Below are 22,166 nucleotides of genomic sequence, written 5' to 3'. Positions count from 1 at the left end.
TTTAGTCTTTGGTGAATTAAAAAATCAAAACAGTCATGTTGTTTTTTACTTCATGTCATTCCATCATTTGCTCTTGAACACATTTTATCCTAAAATGTAACCACTGTATACACTACCGGTAAAAAGTTTTAGAACACCTCAATTTTGCCAGTTTTTATTGAAATTTAAGCAATTCAAGTCCAGTGAATAACCTGAAATGGTACAAAGGTAAGCAGTAAACTGCTCGAGGTTAAAAAAAAAGGTTAGGTTAGCAAAAACGGGAAAATAATGTAAATTGCACAGTTATATTGTTAAAAAAGGCCTTCTTCAAAGAACAAGTAATGGGTAAACAACTTACAGCTGCGCTGTAGCAATGTAAGTAAATTAAGCCTTGAAAGTTGATGCAAACAATTCCTACAGGTGTCCTAACCTCTGCTGATTACCTGATTACAAACCCCCTGTCTGTATGAAAGCAGTATTGGAACAGACTGTTATTACACCCTCTGAAGCATTATTTGGACAATATTGCACTGCAGGAAGTGGTATATTGGAAACTGGAGGAAACTCTGACAGGAAGAGGTCTGGCAGACCCAAAGCCACAACAGAATCAGAATACAAGTTTCTGAGAGTCAACAGCTTGCGTGATAGGCGGCTCACAGGGCAACAGCTTCAATCACAGCTTAACACTGGTCGAAGTAAGCAAGTCTCACTTTCAACTGTGAAGAGAAGACTTCGAGCTGCAGGTTTGACAGATGGAGTGGCAGTAAGAAAGCCATTGCTAAGATGGCAAAATAAGAAAAAGAGGCTTGCCTGGGCCATGAAGCACTGCCAGTGGACTACTGAAGACTGGAAGAAGGTCTTATGGACTGATGAATCAAAATTTGAAATCTTTGGTTCATCACGCAGGGTTTTTGTATGCCGTCGAGAAGGCAAAAGGATGGTTCCTCAGTGTGCGACACCAACTGTCAAACATGGAGAAGGAAGTGTGATGGTCTGGGGCTCTTTTGCTGGATCCAGAGTCGGCGACTTGCACAGAGTGACTGGCACCCTGAACCAAAAGGGCTACCACAGCATTTTGCAGTGCCATGCAATACCCTCTGGTATATGCCTTGTTGGTCAGGGGTTCATCCTACAGCAAGATAATGACCCTAAACACACCTCCAGGCTATGTCAAAACTACCTTTGAGGAAAAGAACAAGACGGTAGGCTTCAAATAATGGAATGGCTAGTACAGTCTCCAGACTTAAACCCCATCGAGCTGGTTTGGGATGAACTGGACAGAAGGGTGAAAGCAAAGCAACCGACAAGTGCAACACATTTATGGGAACTTCTGCAACAGTGTTGGGAAGAACTTCCCGAACAATATTTGATTTCCATTGTAGAACGAATGGAGATTGTAATTCTACTTATGTAGAACAAATATGTTCCTGTTTTGTTCCTGTTTGTTCCAAATATAACAAATAGGTTAGTAGAACTGGTAATTCCCTGTTTGTCGTTAAAGGCGGCAAAAAGGGTTGGCGTCAGGAAGGGCATCCGGCCGTAAAACATTGCTTCAAAAAGGGGACCGAAAAACAACAACAACCACGGTTCCCGAAAAAGGCCAACCCCCGCTTTGCGGGGAAAAATGGCCTCTAAAGGTGGTTATATATATTTTTTATAACGAATGCCACGAGTGTGTTCGGCGGTTATATCTGCAAAAGGTGGCTACTTTGCTGACTCAAAATTTAAAATTAAATTTTGTTAAACAAAATGATTCTGCGATTTCTTTTTTTATCTCCAATTGTTTATTTGTTTGATGCTTAATTTCAGAGTACATTGAGCATATGGACATATGTTGTGTGCAAGAGACGAGATGGAAGGGAAGTGGTGTGAGAATGGTGAAGGGTAGGCAGGGACAGAAATACAAGTTTGTGTGGCAAGGGTGCCTGGAGGGTGTGAATGGTGTTGGTGTCCTGTTTTCTGAGGAGTTTGTAGACAGTGTGGTGAGTGTGACTAGAGTGAGTGATAGGTTGATGATGGTGAAAATGATGATTGGAAAGCTCTTGGTGAACATCATCTCAGGATATGCTCCGCAGGTTGGTCGAAGCGATGAAGAGAAGGACAAGTTCTGGTGTGCGATAGAGAAGCTGATGGAAAACGTGAAAGATGAGGAAGTTGTTGTGGTAGGAGGAGACCTAAATGGACATGTGGGAAGGAGTATGGATGGTGTTGACGGAGTTCATGGGGGTTACGGATATGGTGTGAGAAATGGAGAAGGTGAAAGGATTTTGGAGTTTGCTGATGGAGCTGATTTGTTGATTTGTAATACTCAGTTCCAGAAAGAGGATAATAAGCTTGTTACATACACGTCAGGTGGGTCGACGACAACCGTTGACTACCTGATGGTGTGTAGGCGAGATAGGGGGCACCTCCGAGACACAAAGGTGATCCCGGGGGAGGAGGCTGTTTCACAGCACCACTTGGTTGTCTGCGACGTAAGGGTGAAAGGTGCGAGGAGAGCTCGGTGGGTGAAGTACCAACCGAGAATGAAGGTGTGGAGGTTGAAAGAGGTGACAGTAAGGGAGGCATTAAAAGAGAGGCTGAGTAGGGTCAAGGATGATGTGGTTGAGCTTGAAAGTGGTTGGATGTCAATGAAAGCTCGTCTGTTGGGAGCCGTTGGTGAGGTATGTGGATGGACAAAAGGACCACCGAGGCACTCGGAAACATGGTGGTGGGATGATGAAGTTGGAAAGAGGCTTGACGAGAAGAGGAAGAAGTTCAAGGAGTGGCAGAAGGCGAAGGGTACGGGAGCAGAAACAGTAGAGCATGAAAGTTATAAGGCAGCCAGGAAGGCTGCAAAGAAAGAGGTAGCAAAGGCGCAGGAGGCATGTAGGAAAATGTTTGGAGAATGTTTGGATTCGGAAGAGGGTCAGAAAGCAGTATTCAGGATTGCAAAGCAGATAGCGAAAGAGAGGTGTGATGTGATGGGGGTGAGTTGCTTGAAGGATGAAGTGGGACAAATCGTTGTCGACCCAGATGGAATTAAAGGAAGATGGAAAAGATATATGGAAATGCTGTTGAATACAGAGAATGAATGGGATGGCAACATAGAGAGTAACCCAGTTTTAGGACAGGCAGAGAAGATAACTGAGAAGGAAGTTGAGGAAGCGATAAAAGCAATGAAGGGTAGAAAAGCGGGAGGGCCGACGGGAGTTGTGGGAGATATGTTGAAGGCAGCAGGAAGTTGGGGTGTGAAGAGAATGACAGAGATCTGTAATCTGGTGGTGAAAGAAGGCCGCATTCCAGTGGATTGGGAACTGAGTACCCTCGTCCCTCTATACAAGGGGAAAGGTTACCCTCTGGAGTGTGGCTCGTACCGAGCGATAAAGTTATTGGAGCATGGAATGAAGGTATTGGAAAGGGTGTTGGAGAGGAGGATAAGGAAGAAAGTGAAGATCGACGAAATGCAGTTTGGATTCATGCCAGTAAGAGGAACGACAGACGCACTTTTCATTGTGAGGCAGTTGCAGGAGAAGTACATGGAGAAGAGGAAGAAGTTGTTTCTTGGGTTTGTTGATCTGGAGAAAGCATTCGATCGGGTTCCACGCAAAGTATTGACATGGGCATTGAGGAAGTTAAGAGTGGAGGAATGGTTGATCAGAGTAGTGATGGCAATGTACAAAAGAGCGCGCACAGCTGTAAGGACGAAGGACGGGAACAGTGGTGAGTTTGAGGTGAGGGTGGGAGTGCATCAGGGGTCGGTACTAAGTCCACTACTATTTGTAGCTGTGATGGAGGTGCTGGCTCAGAACGTAAAGGAGGGTTTACCGTGGGAGTTGTTGTATGCAGATGATCTGGTGTTGATTGCGGAAAGTATGGATGGACTGAAGGAAAAGATGAACACGTGGAAGGTATGTATGGAGACAAAAGGTCTGAAGGTGAATATCGGAAAGACGAAGGTGATGGCAAGTGGTAAAGCATGTGGTGAGGTGGAAAGAACTGGGAAGTGGCCCTGTGCTGTGTGTAGGAAGGGTGTCGGAGTGAACTCCATTCAGTGTACAATGTGCGCTGAGTGGGTTCATCAAAAATGTAGTGGTCTCAGAGGGTCATTAACCAGTGTGGCAGCCACATTCAAATGTAAGGTGTGCACAGAGGGAGCTGCAGGTGGAGGAAATGTTGAGTTGGATCTTGGAGACGGCGTGAAGCTGGAAGGTGTGAAAACATTTTGCTACCTCGGAGACATGCTGAATGGAGAAGGTGGATCAGACTCGGCAACGGTTGCTCGAGTGAGATGTGCATGGAAGGATTTTCGGGAATTGAGTGGCGTGCTGATGATGAGGGGAGTGTCGTTGAAGCTGAAGGGAAAGGTGTATGCTGCATGTGTGAGAAGTGTTATGATTTATGGGAGCGAGACATGGGTAATGAACGTAGAGCAGCAACGAAGGTTGGAAAGGGTGGAAATGCGAATGGTTCGACGGATGTGCGGAGTATCGTTGAGAGAGAGGAAGACAAATGATGATTTGCGAAAGATGATGGGAATAGAGCCTGTTATTGATGCTGTGAAGAGGAACAGGTTGAGATGGTTTGGTCATGTGTTGAGGAAGGATGAAAGTGACTGGTTGAGAAGAGTGATGGAAATGAATGTAGAAGGAAGTAGAAGACAGGGAAGACCGAGAAAGACTTGGCTAAAGATGGTGGAAGAAGAAATGCGGGCAAGGGGGTTAACAAGGAGAGATGCAGGAAATAGGGCAAAATGGAGAAGATTGTCATGGGGACCGCAAGGCTAACCCCCGCTCTAGCAGGGAAAATGGCCTTTTAAAATGCATGTTGTTGTATTGAGCCATTAAACTGCGTAAATTTCAATAAAAACTGGAAAAATTGAGGTGTTCTAAAACTTTTGACCGGTAGTGTGTGTGTATATATCTATATATATATATATGTATATATATATATATATATATATATATATATATATATATATATATATATATATATATATATATATATACAGTCATGTGAAAAAGTAAGTACACCCTATGTAAAGTTTTGACTTTTTCAACATACAGCTATTTGATCTTCATTTCAACAATATTGATAGATAAAGGTGATATTGAAGGAGCTGCGCTCCAACGCGAGTCGAAAGAATTGACGCGACCAAAGACGGAATTCGTCCGAGTTGCTTTATTGAAACAAAACAGCTCAGGTATTCTGACGAAAGCCCGTTTTCTCGGGCAGCAATATATATACACATTTATGTCGGGAAGTTTGCCCGGCAAAAGCTATACCGGGCATGCCCGGGTGTCAAGGGCGAGTCTTGGAAAGGCGAGTCTGGACCTGCCCGGGCGTGTTTGGCTGCGGCCTGGCAAGTCGAGGCTGGGCGTGCCCGGGCGCTCTGGACGAGCACTGGAAAGGCGAGAGCGGGCATGCCCGGACGCTCTGGGCGAGCCCTGGAAAGGCGATAGCGGGCATGCCCGGACGCTCTGGGCGAGCCCTGGAAAGGCGATAGCGGGCATGCCCGGGAAAGACGAGACCGGGCGTGCCCGGGAGGTTCGGGCGTGCCCGGGAACAGTGAGTCCGGGCATGCCCGGGAGAGGCGCGTCTGGCCGTGTTCTGGCCGGTGCAAGGCGATTGTGTGCATCCAGCGGTAACCGCTACAATATAATATAACAAATATCATGAAACATTTACATTTTGTAGTCCATTTAAATAAACATAAATGCAAGTTTCGCATGTGGGAAAAGTAAGTACACCCCTCCATTTATCACGACTTCAAATACCTAAAATTAGAATCAGGTGCACCAGCTCAGGTGCAAATGATTAGAACATTGTTCGAGAGCATATTGGAGGAACCTATCTTATTTAAACGTCAGACATTTAGTTTGGTTTGCTCTTTGTTGTTGAAGTGTGCGGCGTCACCATGCCTAGATCAAAAGAGCTCTCTGAGGCCTTCAGAAAGAAGGTTATAGATGCCTATGAGTCTGGGAAGGGATTTAAAAAGATCTCCAAACAATTTGAAATCAATCATTCGACTGTTCGGAAGATCATCTACAAGTGGAGAAGATAACAAACAACTGCCAACTTGTTCAGGCCAGGCCGCCCCAACAAGTTCAGCCCGAGAGCAGACCGCAAGATGCTGAAAGAAGTCTCTAAGAACCATAGAATGTCATCACGGGACCTACAGGTAGCTCTTGCCACTGTTGATGTCAAAGTGCACAAGTCTACCATTAGAAAGAGGCTGCACAAATTTGATCTACATGGGAGGTGTGCCAGGAGGAAAACTTTGCTGTTCAGAAAGAACATCAGGGCAAGACTAGAGTTTGCCAATGAACACCGAGGCAAAGACCAGCACTTCTGGAACAATGTGCTCTGGACAGATGAGTCAAAGGTAGAGCTATTTGGCCACAGTACCAGAAGACATGTTTGGCGAAAACCAAAGACAGCATTTGACCACAAGAACCTGATACCAACTGTAAAGCATGGTGGTGGAAATATTATGGTTTGGGGCAGCTTTGCTGCATCAGGGCCTGGGCAGCTCACCATCATAGAATCCACAATGAATTGTTCATTGTACCAGAGGGTGCTTGAGGATAATGTGAGGCCATCTGTCGGAAAGTTGAAGCTCAACCGAAGGTGGACCTTGCAACATGACAATGACCCTAAACATACCAGTAAATCCACCAAGGAATGGCTGAAAAGAAAGAAATGGAGGGTTCTGGAATGGCCAAGTCAAAGCTCGGATCTAAATCCCATCGAGATGTTGTGGGGGGATTTGAAACGAGCTGTGCATGCAAGAAACCCCTCAAACATCCCACAGCTGAAAGAATTCTGCGTGGAGGAGTGGGCAAAAATTTCTCCCAGTCGATGTCAGAGACTGGTAAACAGTTATAAGAAATGCCTACTTGAGGTTGTTTCTGCCAAAGGGGGCAATACCACCTATTAGAGCCAAGGGTGTGCTTACTTTTTCCACATGCGAAATTTGCATTTATGTTTATTTAAATTATACAATGGACTACAAAATGTAAATGTTTCATGATATTTGTTATATTTTATCACCTTTATCTATCAATATTGTTGAAATGAAGATCAAATAGCTGTATGTTGAAAAAGGCAAAAGTTTACATGGGGTGTACTTACTTTTTCACGTGACTGTATATATATATATATATATATATATATATATATATATATATATATATATATATATATATATATATATATATATATATATATATATATATATATATATATATATATATATATACATACATACATATACTAGCTGAATGCACCCGGCGTTTCCCGGGTTCTTTTTGAATGAATTTAATCTTCTGTACATAGGTCTGACGCGATCCCAGTATCAGTTAGTGCTCAACGATTCCTTGTTCTTTCTTCTGTCGGGCCCCGCGAGAGAGGATTTTGAAAGCATGTGTTGCAATCAGTCAGGTATTGCTATTAAGTGCATAAGTTGTACTTCAAGAAGATTTATTGCGAAATGGGCCCAGCCTGGCCGACGCGGCCTCGACTGGCCTCACCTATAACCTTCCCGGGGCCCGTCCCGACATTTTTTATTTCAGAGGTTTCCTCCTATCTTTCACCGTTCAGGAGATTAGCACGTGCAGCAAAACAAACAAAAACTTTATTTTATATATACAGATAGAAGATAGAAGATAGATAGAAGATATATATATATATATATATATATATATATATATATATATATATATATGTATGTATGTATGTATGTATGTATGTATGTATGTATGTATATATATATATGTATATATATATATATATATGTATATATATATATATATATATATATATATATATATATATATATATATATATATATATATATATATACATATATATAGATATGTACAGACTTGGCATTTAATATGGAATATTTTTTTTGTGGGGGTGAACTTACTTTTCAAGATGACTTAGAACCAAAAGTTCATTGGAATTATGTTGAAATTATTCCAGATTTTGTTAATGTGACCTTTAAAAGAAACAAAAACCACATTTGACATTTCGAAGCAAATAAATTGATCCTTGAAAGTGATGTAAACTGATATCGAACTCAATTCACGGACAGTACTGTGTTAAACTTCTGTACGTTTTCCAGAAGTATCTCTTTATTTTGCACATTAGCCAAATTTTTTTTCAACAAAAACAAAAGCTAAATTATGACTGGGATTACGGACAGTAAAATTACAGTTCAGTACTTCGTGTAACCCCCACGAGCATTCAGGAGAGCACGTACACGTCGAGGCATGCTGTTCACGAGATTTGCCAAGGTTTGGACAGGAATCGCTTGCCATGCAGTGACAATAGTCTGCTGCAATTCACGCATAGAGGTCGGCTGCTGGTCCAAGTTGTCGATTTGACGCGTTAATTCTGCCCACAAGATTCCTATCCGGGGACATGGCAGGCCACTCCATATGCTCTACACTACGGTCAGCAAGATAGTGTTGGATCATGCGAGCACGATGAGGCCGTGCATTGTCATCTTGGAAGACAAAGTTTCCTCGAAAGGCTGCACGAGCAAATGGAAGCAATGTTTCTTCCAGAATGACCCTGTACTTGAACTGGTTCAGGTTTCCATTCAGAACAACAAGGTCAGTTTTGCCCCCTGCATGAAAAGCAGCCCAATCGGTCACCCCACCACCTCCAGCCTGGACTCTTGGCACTATACAATGTTCGTTGTGGGCTTCATGCACCTGTCTGCGCACTCGGACGCGGCCATCTTGACGATAGACCAGAAATCTAGACTCGTCACTGAAGGTCACGTGATTCCCGTGTCCTGGCTGCCATTGACAGTGCTCTCTGGCCCACTGCAATCGGCGCTGGCTGTGTTGTCTGGTCAGGCGTGGCTTTCTCAGGGGACGCCTGGCACGATAGCCTGCTTGTACCAGTCGTTGGTTGACTAGCCTTCTGGATACAAGCACATGTGTCAGTTGCTGCCACTCAGCCCTAAACAGATTAGCTGACTTGGTACGGCCATTGCAGACTAACCGGTGCAGCTGACGATCATCTCTCCTTGTGGTTCTGCGTGGACGCCCTGGCCTCGGTATTGGAGTAGGGACACCCCTCTGAGCATTTCGTTTCAGGATCTTTGACACCTGACCTTGAGTGATGCCATACTGCCGAGCAATAGCACGCAGTTTCATGCCAGAATTTCGTAAAGCCACCACTCCATGACAAACAGCATTGTCAAGTTGACGGACCATCTCCAGAGGAAGCGGCAATAACTTTTGTAGACGTGCAGCAGTTGTTTTCCACTAATACAGAACGCAACAACCCTTATATACCCGATTGTGAAGCCAATCGTCACATGTACCTGTCCTTACATTTTGTCACGCCACCTGTGATATTATCCTGTTATTGACTTCTTGCTGCGAAAGACAATCAGTGACATGGTTCTTTTGACAAAGAAATCACCGAAGCATAAAAGAAACTCACCAGATTGATATACTGAGTTCAGAAAGTAAATCTAAGTCAAGGAAAAAAAAAAATTCCATATTAAATGCCAAGTCTGTATATATATATATATATATATATATATATATATATATATATATATATATATTAGGGTGGGCTTCAAAAAATCAAAATGCAGATTTTCTCCGGGACATGGTCTATTTTTGTTCCTCTTGGTGTCAAAGGAAACCACACCAAATGTGAATGGAATCCAATAATATTTAGGGGTGCCACATCAGTGATGAATTTTTCCCCATGCAAAAATAGGAATTCCCATTTTTTGGGCTGTATATACACAAAATAAATACATAATTATATATATACATTAAATATAATATTAAAAATAAATATATAGTAAATATACATTAAATAATAATAAATTCTCAGAGAGGAAGGCTTCAATGGGATCTGTAGACACTGTGTTGGAAGCAAAAACGAAGCGAAAGAAAGAAAGGGAAGAAAAGGAGAAGACTAAGGCAGAGAAGGAAAATAAGAGACAGGAAATGGTCATGAAGGGTGCTACTGCTATGGAAGTCACAGACTCAGACTCTGACTCTGAGACCACGGCACAGGCTGGTTCTTCATCATCTGATGGTGGGATATCTCGTCCCAAGAAAAGAAGGCCTATCAACATTGTCACTCCTGAAGTCGCAGCTTTTTTGGATCGTACGAAAACAAGTGACCGAATGGCTGTCCACAACTTGGCATCCATTTGTAGAGCAGTTGGATGGGATCCTGCAGAGCTGGCACTGAACCGATGGACAGTGCGGCGGAATCGCATGATGCATCGATGCAAAACCATGGACAAAATAAAAGAAGCATTTCATCATAATGTGCAGGGTCCTTTAGTGGTCCATTGGGATGGAAAGCTTCTTCCCGATGTCACTGGAGATTTTGTGCATGTGAAGGTGGATCGTCTTCCAATCCTTGTGTCCAACCAGTACCATGGAATGAAGCAGCTGTTGAATGTTCCCAAGTTACCTGACGGGGGAGGAGAAGCTATGGCAACCGCTGTAGTGGACACACTGAAGAGCTGGAACCTTGTGGGCAAGGTGAAGGCTTTGTCTTTTGACACAACGGCCAGAAATTCAGGTGTTCGTGGAGGGGCTGCTGTCCTCATTGAAAAGAAGCTACAGACTGAACTAATTCATTTGGCTTGCCGCCATCATGCGCACGAAATCATTCTGGGAGATGTTTTCACCACTCTTTTCGGTCCTTCATCAGGCCCTGACATCCAGCTTTTTAAGCGGTTTCAGGCGGAGTGGCCGTCCATTGCCCATCACCAACCAAAAAATGGATTCACAGATCCTGATACGGCAGCTGAGTTTGCACAGAACAATGACATGATGGATGAAGCTCTGGAATTTGCTCTTGTGTGTTTGAAAGATCAGCAGCCACGAGATGATTATCGTGAACTCCTAGAACTGACTGTCATCTACATGGGAGGAATCCCACCTCGTGGAATCCGGATCATGGCTCCAGGAGCAATGCACAGAGCCAGATGGATGGCAAAAGCACTATATTCACTACAGGTGTTCATGTTTCGGTCAGAGTTCCACTTGACACTTCGAGAGGCGAGAGAACTCCGAGCCTTCAACATTTTTGTCTGCCTTGTGTATGTACAGGCTTGGTTTCAGGCTCCACAAGCTATTGAGGCTCCCCTGAATGACATTAACCTCTTCAAGAAGTTGGAAAAGTTTGAACAAATCAATCAGAAGATGGCTCAGGCAGCCTTGAAGGCACTTGGCCGCCACACGTGGTACATGAGCCCAGTACTAGTGGCATTTGCATTCTTTGACACCAGAATTGACAAAGAAAGCAAGATCAATATGATTGAAGCATTGAAAAATGACGGTGAAAACCCCTCTCACAAGAGACCAGTTATCAACGAGGAACCGCCCTGTCAATCGCTGGCCTCATAACAAACACACCAAGCATTTCTTCAGCATCCTAGGGACCCCAACTGATTGGATGGATAAGGATCCTGGTTCATGGGAGCAAGAAACCAGCTTTCAGGAAGCAAAGAAAGCCGCCAGTGGCTTAGTCGTGGTGAACGACAGGGCAGAAAGGGGTGTCGCATTGATACAAGACTACAATAAGCTCCTTACAAAGGATGAAGAGCAAAAGCAAGCTCTGCTCCAAGTTGTTGCTGCTCAAGGAAGATGTACCCCGATGCCAAGAAGGCAACAGTGGTGAAACAGGCCCAGAAATAGGAGTTACATTTCTCATTATATTTGGGTTTTTTAATATTATGTGATATGGTGTCTCTTCATTTTATGAACTGAACATTTGGATTGTTATCATTGAATTTGAGTTTTCATAGCAATATAGTGCTATTTGTGCAGCTATTGTAACTTGTGTTTGCTAGAATACAAAGAAAGTGAGTGGAGGGTTGATTTCATAAACAAACTTCTGGTTTTGCTTTCGATCCATATATAGAAAAGTTTGTAGACACCTTTAGTTTGAAGGCTGATGTGGCACCCCTAAATAAAATCAGATTGCTTTCATATTTGGTGTCTTTTCATTTGGAACAAAAGGAACAACATAAAGCCATGTCCCAGTAAATATTTATAAAAAAATTATTTTGAGCACCACCCCTAATATATATATATATATACTATATATATATATATATATATATATATATATATATATATATATATATATGTATATATATATATATATATATATATATGATATATATATATATATACAATATATATATATATATATATATATATATATATATAAAGGCCAACCCCTGCTTTGCGGGGAAAAATGGCCTCTAAAGGTGGTTTTTTATATATATGTATATATATATATATAATATATATATATATATAGTATACAATATATATATATATATATATATACTACACCTTATATTGGAACAGTGAAGTCAATTTGTTTCTCTTGCTATGCACTCAAGTTATCAGGATTTGAGATCAAAATATTATAAATATGAGACAAGAGTACAGAAGGTCAGCATTTATTCATTTGTATTTCTATGCATAAGTTTTACCATTGCAGAGCAATAGCCTGGTGTTGGCTTAGCGGAGTGCCGGCTTGGGATCCCAGGATCCTGGGTTCGAATCCCGGTCGATCGCTGAATTAACGCCAGGGGGGTTGACTCAGCCTGTCATCCTTCCGAGGTCGGCAAATTGAGGACCAGCTTGCTGGGATGAATGATTCCGGTGTGTACCCCGGCTTAGAATAGGTACACCGTATCCCTGCGCATCGTAAGAGGCGACTAAGGGTTGGTGCCAGGAAGAGCATCCGGCCTTAAAAACATTGCATCAAACAGGGAACCATGATTGTCATGGGGCCCGCAAGGCTAACCCCCGCTCTGGCGGGGAAATGGCCTTACAACGATCATTCATTCAGAGCAATAGCATTTTTTTGTTATGTTCAATAGACATTGGAGAACAATAGCACAATAGTACAGTATGTACGCATTGTCGGTTGGAATTTGAAAGCACATATTGTGAATTCCAATGCGCATTTGTGAATTTGAATGCCCAAATACCAACAGCTGCTGACTTGAGTGAAAGTTAATGCAGTTCATGCGACTTTTAAATTGACTGCAGTGTTAAGGAAGTCAAATGCTGAGAAAATGAAATTGAACAGTCGTTTTAGATATTTGAATGATCACATCAAGGAGCATTCAATATCAAATGAAATTGAATGATCCTGCAGTCAAATTGAATGCCAAAAGATGAAAATGGCCAGGAGAACCTATAATAATGATTTGGTGTTCCAGAAAACCTCAATGTCTGTATAACAATATATTGAATGGAGTTTTTAGCAACTATCAAGTCTCCTGAGTAGAAACAGAGAGAGAGAGTTGAAAGAAAAAAAACACAAGACAACTTTAATTTAAGCATTGTTTGGAACTGCTGAACTAGGACCCTATCAAAAACTACTTTTTCTTGTCAAAAGAGGCATTTTGTGCCTTGTTTGATGTGGGCACCATCTTGAGTGCTAGAGAAAGAAAGATTCACGGAACTTGGGCACGTGTTGAGAAATTGTAATCACTATTGCATGTAATACTATATGACGATGACAAGTATATGAGAATATATGACTATTATAATATATGACAAGTGAGATCAGGTGGGAGCACTCGTGACGCTCCACACATTTTGATTTATATCTCTTCCCGATCATACTGTGCCTTCTGGTTTTTGGTTATACACACGATCAGTGAACGGATTTTCATGGATGGTTCACTGATGGTTCAAATCCTGCTCTAACCGACAAAGCCATGCCCTCCTGCCCCATAGGAATATGATGTTAGCCGCAGTCATGTGCTGCATATGAAAGAAGTGCAAATCAGAAGTTTGCTACATCATACATTTATGGATCTTCCAAAACTAAGCATCGATGTTTCATCAATTTTTTTGCAAAGATGTTTCTCATAAATCCGTCCTCCAAATACATCTATAATGCACAGTGGCTGTGTATGATGAAGATGTATCCCTTATTCTACAGTATCCATATTGGTGGTTGAAATCAATAATGGAAGTGAATCCCTTGAAGATTATCCCAGGTTTAGATGGCTAACAGATGCAACTGATGCAAAAACTGTTGCCAAGATCAAGACGTTCATCATGGAGAAACACAATGTTGAGATTTCACAAATATCCACAGAAGTTGGAAATTCTCAAGGCAACAATATCACCATCATTTATGAACATGTGGGCAAGTATAAGGTCTCAGCATGATGGTTCCACTGAAATGTCAGCACCCACAATCGACTGTGATAGCTTGTCATCATGCATTGAGTGTCTCAAACTGTTCAATACAGATCGAGCCAACTGCATCACTCATCCAGTAATTGGTGACAAAACATGGATTCATGAGTGAAACACTGAAGCTAAATTGGAATGCATATGCAAAAGAAGCTCATGAAATCACTGCCAGTTAAAAAATGTTACACTCAATCCTATGTTAGTAAGATCCTCACTTTTCTGGGATGGCAAGTAAATTTTTCTGATTGACTCAATGAATAATAACTACAAACACAGAGAAAGATGCCATTCTCATTCAATAATAGTAGTATGCCATAAAGGACAAATGTCAAAGGATGTTGATCAAAGGTGTGCTCTTCCTTATGACTACGTTCCTGTGACCAATCCCTGTGTTGCACAGACCACCATCCATTATTATGATGTCCAGTAGCTGGATCACTATGCCCTCCTCACCTCCATCACCCTCCCGCCCATCTTCACTCCTACCACAACCAAGAAAACCCTGGACCCTATCCCAAGAAACTATGATCTGTTTCAACATACAGTGCATTCAGAAAGTATTCAGACCCCTTCACTTTTTTCACATTTTGTTATGTTGCAGCCTTATGCTGAAATCGTTTAAATTCATTTTTTCCCTCATCAATCTACACTCAATACCCCATAATGACAAAGAGAAAACAGGATTTTAGAAAGTTTTGCAAATTTATTTTAAAAAAACAACTGAAATATCACATTGACATAAGTATTCATACCCTTTGCTATGACACTTGAAATTTAGCTCAGGTGCCTCCCATTTCTCTTGATCATCTTTGAGATGTTTCTACACCTTGATTGGAGTCCACCTGTGGTAAATTCAATTGATTGGACATGATTTGGAAAGGCACACACGTCTATATAAGGTCTCACAGCTGACAATGCATATCAGAGCAAAAACCAAGCCATGGGGTCGAAGGAACTGCCTGCAGAGCTCAGAGACAGGATTGTGTCGAGGCACAGATCTGGGGAAGCGTACCAAAAAAATCTCTGCTGCATTGAAGGTTCCCTCAAGCACAGTGGCCTCCATAATTCTTAAATGGAAGATGTTTGGAACAACCAGGACTCTTCCTAGAGCTGGCTGCCGGCCAAACTGAGCAATTGGGGGAGAAGGGCCTTGGTAAGAGAGGTGACCAAGAACCCGATGGTCACTCTGGCTGAGCTCCAGAGATCCTGTGTGGAGATGGGAGAAACTTCCAGAAGGACAACCATCACTGCAACACTCCACCGATCTGGGCTTTATGGCAGAGTGGCCAGACGGAAGCCTCTCCTCAGTGAAAGACACATGAAAGCCCACTAGTCTAGTAGGAAGACTAGGTCCCCCTGCACCCCCCGGAGATATACTTCTAATCAGTGTTTCTAGATTGGAAAAAATGTGTAGAAAATGACTAGCTATGGCCCCAAGCTGAAAAAATGTCCCACATACCATTTTTATGCAAATTACTGCTGCCATTATCAAAAAAACGATTTTTGACATATCTCAGCCAATATTGCAGATAATTGAAAAATGAAGGTGTCTAGACCCATGTTTTGAAGGGCATAGATCATGATAGAACTATTCATAACATGATTACATGTGTCTATGGTATACTAGTATGCATATTAATGCTGTAATTACAAAATAATCAGTTTTACAAATGATAAGGATACGTTAATACTGCAGATAACTTAACATGGTACATAAGGGGTCTAAACCCAGGTATTTTCAAGGTTAAATGTCAACAAGATGCTCCTGAGTCTTGCATAGGGGCGGGACATTGGCAGTAACATTGGTACCACTCAACTTTTCTTCCCACCATTGACTTTGTATTGCGAGAGATTTTCACTTGCTTATTTAAAGGTTTCTCACCCAGCCCACGTAAAATCTACCAACTCCTGCTGTTAACTCCCAAACATATTTTTTTATGTTATCCAATCACAGTGCAGAAATGACAGACTAGAGATCCAAATTAGTGCTGCTATAGCTGCCATTTTACATTTCTGCATGAAAGCCCTTCCCATCATCTGGCGCTGGCCAAATGAATTTGCTAGTCATGTAGTAACGATTGGACCCTTCCACACATCCATGAACTACATCGGGATGCTCACTGGACACAAGATGCGTGGTTCTGGATATGCAGAGATTCTCTTTGAGGCACAACTAGTAACAAGTGGATCTCTCAAAGGTGTTCTCAGTGGAAAGGCCTACGCAAAGTCCCTCTTTTGCCTCAAAACAGTGTGTGAGGCAATGGAGAGGCTGTTGATGGAGAGATTCACTGAGGAGGAGAACATCATGATCTCTGACCCTGCTGTGCTTCTCAGAATGACCCAGTCTTGCAACCGAGAGCACCTCGATGAAGCCCTCAAAGACCCCTCAACTCTACTCCTCATCAAAAAGTACCATGCCTTTGAGGAAAAGGTGCGCAAGGGCCACCTGGGGAAGACAGCTGCCTTCTGGATGTCGTTCATTACCCACTGCCATCTTGTCTTCATGCTCCTCCACTCTGTGAAGACCAACAACCTCCAGCTGTTTCACAAGTGTAACGGAGAGATGGCAGATATCTTCTTCGCCTTTGACGGACACAACTACTCCAGGTTTGTGTAGCATACATGGTAAAATGTATAACCATCACTGAGTAGATTTTAATTGATACTTGGGTTCATGTATTATGAGAGGAGCTATTCCAATAAATGTCTACAGTATTTCCCTCTCTGTACTTTACAGATATCTGACTTGGCTGGAAGTCCACCTGACAAATCTGGAAAGCACGCACCCAGGGGCCAAGGACCTGCTTACTATGGGTGCAATCGCAGTGGCTCGCTCGATGATACCAGGGGCACTCAGTGCTGTCGACAAGACAATGGAAGAAACGTTCATGCGCTTTGCTAAATCATCAGGTACATCATTTTCTTTCAGTACATTATACATTTGAAACTGTAGAAACCAGCTTTATATGATGTAAACTGCTCTTACAAAACATTTCCCTTTTAATGATTGGGTTATGCAATTAAAATATGTTCACTTTTCAGGTGGCTTTGCTGGCCTGTACAGTCAGTTTGGGGCATACCAGAGATGGTGCCGAACAACCACAGCACGGGCACAGTTCTATGAAAAGACCCTTGAGATGGTGGATCTCATCGATGACCCAGACTGCCCAAGAGCAGGGAGACATCGTGAACTAGAGAAGGCAGAGATCAGAAAAGGCGAGGAGGCCGTTCAGCGAACCCTAACTACTATCAAGAACTTCACCAATCCGTTCACCATCATTGATAAGGACAAACTCTACTGCCTGGCCTCTGGTGCTCCCGTCCCCATGGATGTTGAGATGGATGTGTTACAAGCAGAAGCTGTGGGGAAAGCTGCGAAAGCTGACTTCATCAGGCGCCTGGAAAGCGGAGAACCTGAGAGCTTCTTCAACCCAATCAAGAGAAAGAAACTCAAGACCATGGAGGCTAGTAACAAGAAGATCACACTAACATCCTCACAGGGCAAGGTAAGGATGTAATCCAATACCCAAGTGCTTTTGTATTTTATGTTGTATTTTTAAATGGCGTCCTGTACATGCTATATTGAGATACAAGATTGAACTCCAAATTTGTTTATTAAAGACAGTGCACATCAATGAACAATGTAAAGATTGTAAATATGCCAATTTATAGCACATGAATAATTTTCACCTGTAGTCCTTCCTGTAGTACATATCAACCAATCACCATTTATCATTCCAGGTCATCCAGTATCAGGAGCAAAGCAACCTTGCATTCCTGCTCCTTGTCAAGTCTCAGAGTCAAGATGAGCCATTAGACCTGGGAGAACTCATGAAGTACTGCCTGATGCCAGTGCCTCCTAGCCTTGGGACACCAGATGGGTTCTTCTGCAAAACCAACAAAGCCTCCATTCTGCACTACCTTTTAGAGGACACCACACCACAAGATCTGCAATACCCCAAGGATGCCCTGTTCATCCAGGATGGAATGGCGCTGCTGCATACCCTTGCCAACCTTCCCCCAACATGTGGTGAGATATGCTTGCAGGTGCTTGATCAGATGGTGGCCAAGCAGCACTTTCTGTTCTCCACTGACAGTTACCATCCTGAGTCAATCAAAGCGCAGGAAAGGCTGAGGCGGGGCAGCTCAGAGAAGATCATTCTGGCTGGACCAGCAACCAGGAAGCCATATGACTTCAAAATGTTCCTTGCAAATGACGACAACAAAAAGCAGATGTGCCAGCTTCTTCTGAAAGTGTGGAGTGGACAAGAGGCAGCTACCAGGCTGGAGAGAACAGAGATGGCTGTGCTGATCGTGGAGGGGAAGGCCCACCAACTTGCCTCAACGAATGGCAAGGTAAAATTGAAAGCCCTTCGTGAATGGCGATTCAATTTGTAATTTTTCCTGAAAAAAAGGTGATTACCTGTGATGTTTGTCTAGATCTGAAACTGGCAGTGACTGGTGATTGAAATGCGGTGCCTTTTTGTGTTTCAGGTCGAGGTACGTGAACTCCCCACGATCTACAGCAACCAGGAAGAGACTGATACCAGGGTGGTTCTGTACCTCCATCATGCTGCTACCATCGGATACAAGAACGCTGTAGTCAGAACACCGGACACAGACATCCTCCTGATCCTGCTCCACCATGCCCACAACATCAAGCTGACGGTGTACCTGGATACAGGGTCAGGGAAGCATCGCCAACTTGTCAACGTCTCTGAGCTGGCAGAATCCCTGGGAGAGGACTACTGTGCCACTCTCCTGGGGTACTATGTGTTCAGCGGAGAAGACTGCACCAGTGCCTTCAAAGGGAAGGGAAAAGTCGGGCCCTTGAAAAAGCTGGAGAAGAATCCCAGGTTTCACAGGGCATTCGGTGAACTGGGTGACAACTGGGATGCCAACCCTGAGGTGGAGAGGCAGTTAGAAAAATTCACCTGTGTGATGTACGGCCAGAGTCGCGAGTCATCAGTGGACATTGTCCGTGCCAAGCTGCTACGAAAAATGGTGGGAGAGGACAAGACCCTCACATCCAAGTCCAAGGTTGATCTGGCTCGCCTTCCTCCATGCCAGTCTGCCCTGAAGCCGCACATCCAGCGTGTGAACCACCGCGTAGCATTGTACAAAAGAGCCGATCAACCTATCATCGAAAAGCCAAAACCTTATGAGGAGCAAGGATGGATAAGGACTGATGAAGGACTGTTGAAACCAATGTGGTCCAGTGGTCCCATCCTACCAACCTCACTGGTGGATCTTCTGAACACAGGAGAGCACGAAGAGGAGGAGGAAGAGGAAGGAGAAGAAGAGTTTGACTCTGACGATTTCGATGAAAATGATGATGACTGACTCAGTGTAGAATCACTAATGCTAATGATGTTTATCTAAAACAAGCAAGAGAAGAGTGGTCACATTGAGTGCTAGGACTATTTTGACAGTTGTAATATTTAGAAAAATAAAACTTTGTGTTAACGTCTGTGTAGACGGACCTTAATATGAGTCTATTATTTCGTAAAACTGTGATTATTTTGTAAATAAAGCACTAATTAGCATACTAGTATACCATAGACACATGTAATCATGTTATGAATAGTTCTATCATGATCTATGCCCTTCAAAACATGGGTCTAGACACCTTCATTTTTCAATTATCTGCAATATTGGCTGAGATATGTCAAAAATCGTTTTTTTGATAATGGCAGCAGTAATTTGCATAAAAATGGTATGTGGGACATTTTTTCAGCTTGGGGCCATAGCTAGTCATTTTCTACACATTTTTTCCAATCTAGAAACACTGATTAGAAGTATATCTCCGGGGGGTGCAGGGGGACCTAGTCTTCCTACTAGACTACACAGAATCTTGTTTCTCACAGTCTGAGAGTCCTTTAGGTGCTTTTAGGCAAACTCCAAGTGGGCACATCAAGGTGTAGACACATCTCAAAGATGATCAAGAGAAATGGGAGGCATCTGAGCTAAATTTCAAGTGTCATAGCAAAGGGTCTGAATACCTATGTCAATGTGATATTTCGGTTTTTTCTTTTTAATAAATTTACAAAACTTTCTAAAATTCTGTTTTCTCTTTGTCATTATGGGGTATTGAGTGTAGATTGATGAAGGAAAAAATGAATTTAAACGATTTCAGCATAAGGCTGCAACATAACAAAATGTGAAAAAAGTGAAGGGGTCTGAATACTTTCTGAATGCACTGTATGAAGTCCCTCCCACCTGTGTCACCACCTGTTGGCCAATGGTGAAGAACTGTCTGAAGCAATCTAAATATTGAAGGACAAGTGGTGCAGTGTATAGACTGAAGGACAAGTGGAGCAGTGTATTAAAGTCAAGGGACACTATGTTCATAAATAAAAAAGTTTGTATGCCGCAGACTATTGTTCTTCTTCCAATAATATTTAAGCCTCCCCTTATAGGAAGGGGAATGCCTAATGCTGTTGTAGGATTTGCTCCTCCAATTAGTGTCCCCAATTTAGAATTGTTTTCTTCCTGCACTCCTAACACTAACAAATGCTGAGCTGTTTCAATTTCTGAGCTGCATGACGTAGCCGGCTGGGACATCAATATGTGAATAGAAAGCATGGGGGGAAGAGGAGAGGGAGTGAATGGGAGGGGGGGGGGGGGGGGGGGGTTGATTGACCTACCTTTTTGACCTTGACCTAATTTTTAAGGTCATGACCTAATTATATAAATTTTAACATTTTCACCACAACTCGACTTAATTTTGTCCGATCAGAATGAAATTTCTCTCTCTAGATAGCCTAGAGCAAGTCACCTTTACGTGTCATTTACATCATATCGCTCTGAGTTAAAGGTCAAAGTCTTAGACCAATTGCAGTACTAAACCATCATCTAGGTTTTTCTCCATTTTTTCTGCCAATTCCCAAGCTGTATCTCAGATCCGGCTGGGACTTTCGGAATGAAATTTTGCATCAATAATGGGAATAAAAAGTATATGGGATTTACATAATGTTTTTGACTTTGACCTAATTTTTAAGGTAATGACCTACTATAGACATTTTAATATTTTTCACCAAACTCGACAAAGATGTATCTGATCAGAACAAAATTGGCGTCTCTAGATAGAATAGATCAAGGCGCAATTATGTTTAATTTTCATCATGCCCTTCCGGGTGAAAGGTCAAGGTCACTGGTGGTCTGAAAAAAATAATCCGTTTTTTTTTTTCGTCATCGCTCAATTTGGCCAATGCAGATTCTCAAAGACCGCTTGGCCTTCCGTGATGTTTTTGTAACATAATAGCGCACCTGCACTGAAATTGTGAACCTGATACAGTGCCTTCAGAAAGTATTCACACCCCTTGACTTTTTAAAATCATTTTGTTGTGTTACAGCCTGAATTAACTCGAGCTTCCAGGGAAGCAGAACTCAACTGAACTGACTGGACAACTTTAAAGTAGGTCAGTTGTCTGTACTAGATTTGACTTAAATGAAAAGCCAACAACCTTGTGTAATAATTTTAAGGTCCTTGTATCCTTATACTTGTCCTTGTCCATTTTGTGACAGATCGGGTTGACATGCGATAGCAACCTACCTTGTGTGGTAAGAGTCTCACCCACCAAGTTTGATCAAAATCTGTTAATATTTGTGGACGCTAGAGTGTTAACGTCGTTTTCATGACCAAAAACAAAATGGTTGCCTAAGTCCAACATTTTTCAAAGGATCGGGCTGAAATGTAATACCAACCTGGTCCTTGGGGTAAGGATGCTGCATGTCAAGTTTGATCAGAATCGGTTGATATTTGTGGACGCTTGAGTGTTAACGTCGAAAAGTTAACGGAAGACAGATGACAGACGATGACGACGACAGACGACGGACGCCGGAGGGTTTAGTATGTGATGAACTCAACTGGACGGTAGTCCAGTTGAGTTAAAAATGGATTAAATTGAGAATTTTTTGGCACTGATCTTCACATAATTCCCCATAATGGCAAAGAGGAATTTAAAATATAAT

At 42.5% G+C, this 22,166-nt stretch overlaps 2 protein-coding genes across 9 annotated transcripts in view; one reads left to right on the top strand and one right to left on the bottom strand.

Annotated features, from left to right (window-relative positions):
• Nucleotides 1-22,166, bottom strand: part of PTPRD (protein tyrosine phosphatase receptor type D) — a 502,851-nt gene that overhangs the window by 110,092 nt on the left and 370,593 nt on the right. The window lies entirely within an intron of this gene.
• Nucleotides 16,244-19,751, top strand: LOC137426645 (uncharacterized). The gene is made up of 5 exons (XM_078779595.1): nt 16,244-16,799; nt 16,930-17,102; nt 17,235-17,698; nt 17,934-18,548; nt 18,687-19,751. The coding sequence occupies exons 1-5, from the start codon at nt 16,291-16,293 to the stop codon at nt 19,533-19,535; spliced, it is 2,610 nt and encodes an 869-aa protein (XP_078635721.1). The 5' UTR covers nt 16,244-16,290; the 3' UTR covers nt 19,536-19,751.

The sequence above is a fragment of the Myxine glutinosa genome, chromosome 1 (assembly GCF_964187855.1).
Source record: "Myxine glutinosa chromosome 1, kmMyxGlut1.1, whole genome shotgun sequence".
Taxonomy (NCBI): Eukaryota; Metazoa; Chordata; class Myxini; order Myxiniformes; family Myxinidae; genus Myxine; species Myxine glutinosa.
Note: the sequence above shows the minus strand (reverse complement) of the source record. Positions and strands in the feature narration are given on the sequence as shown.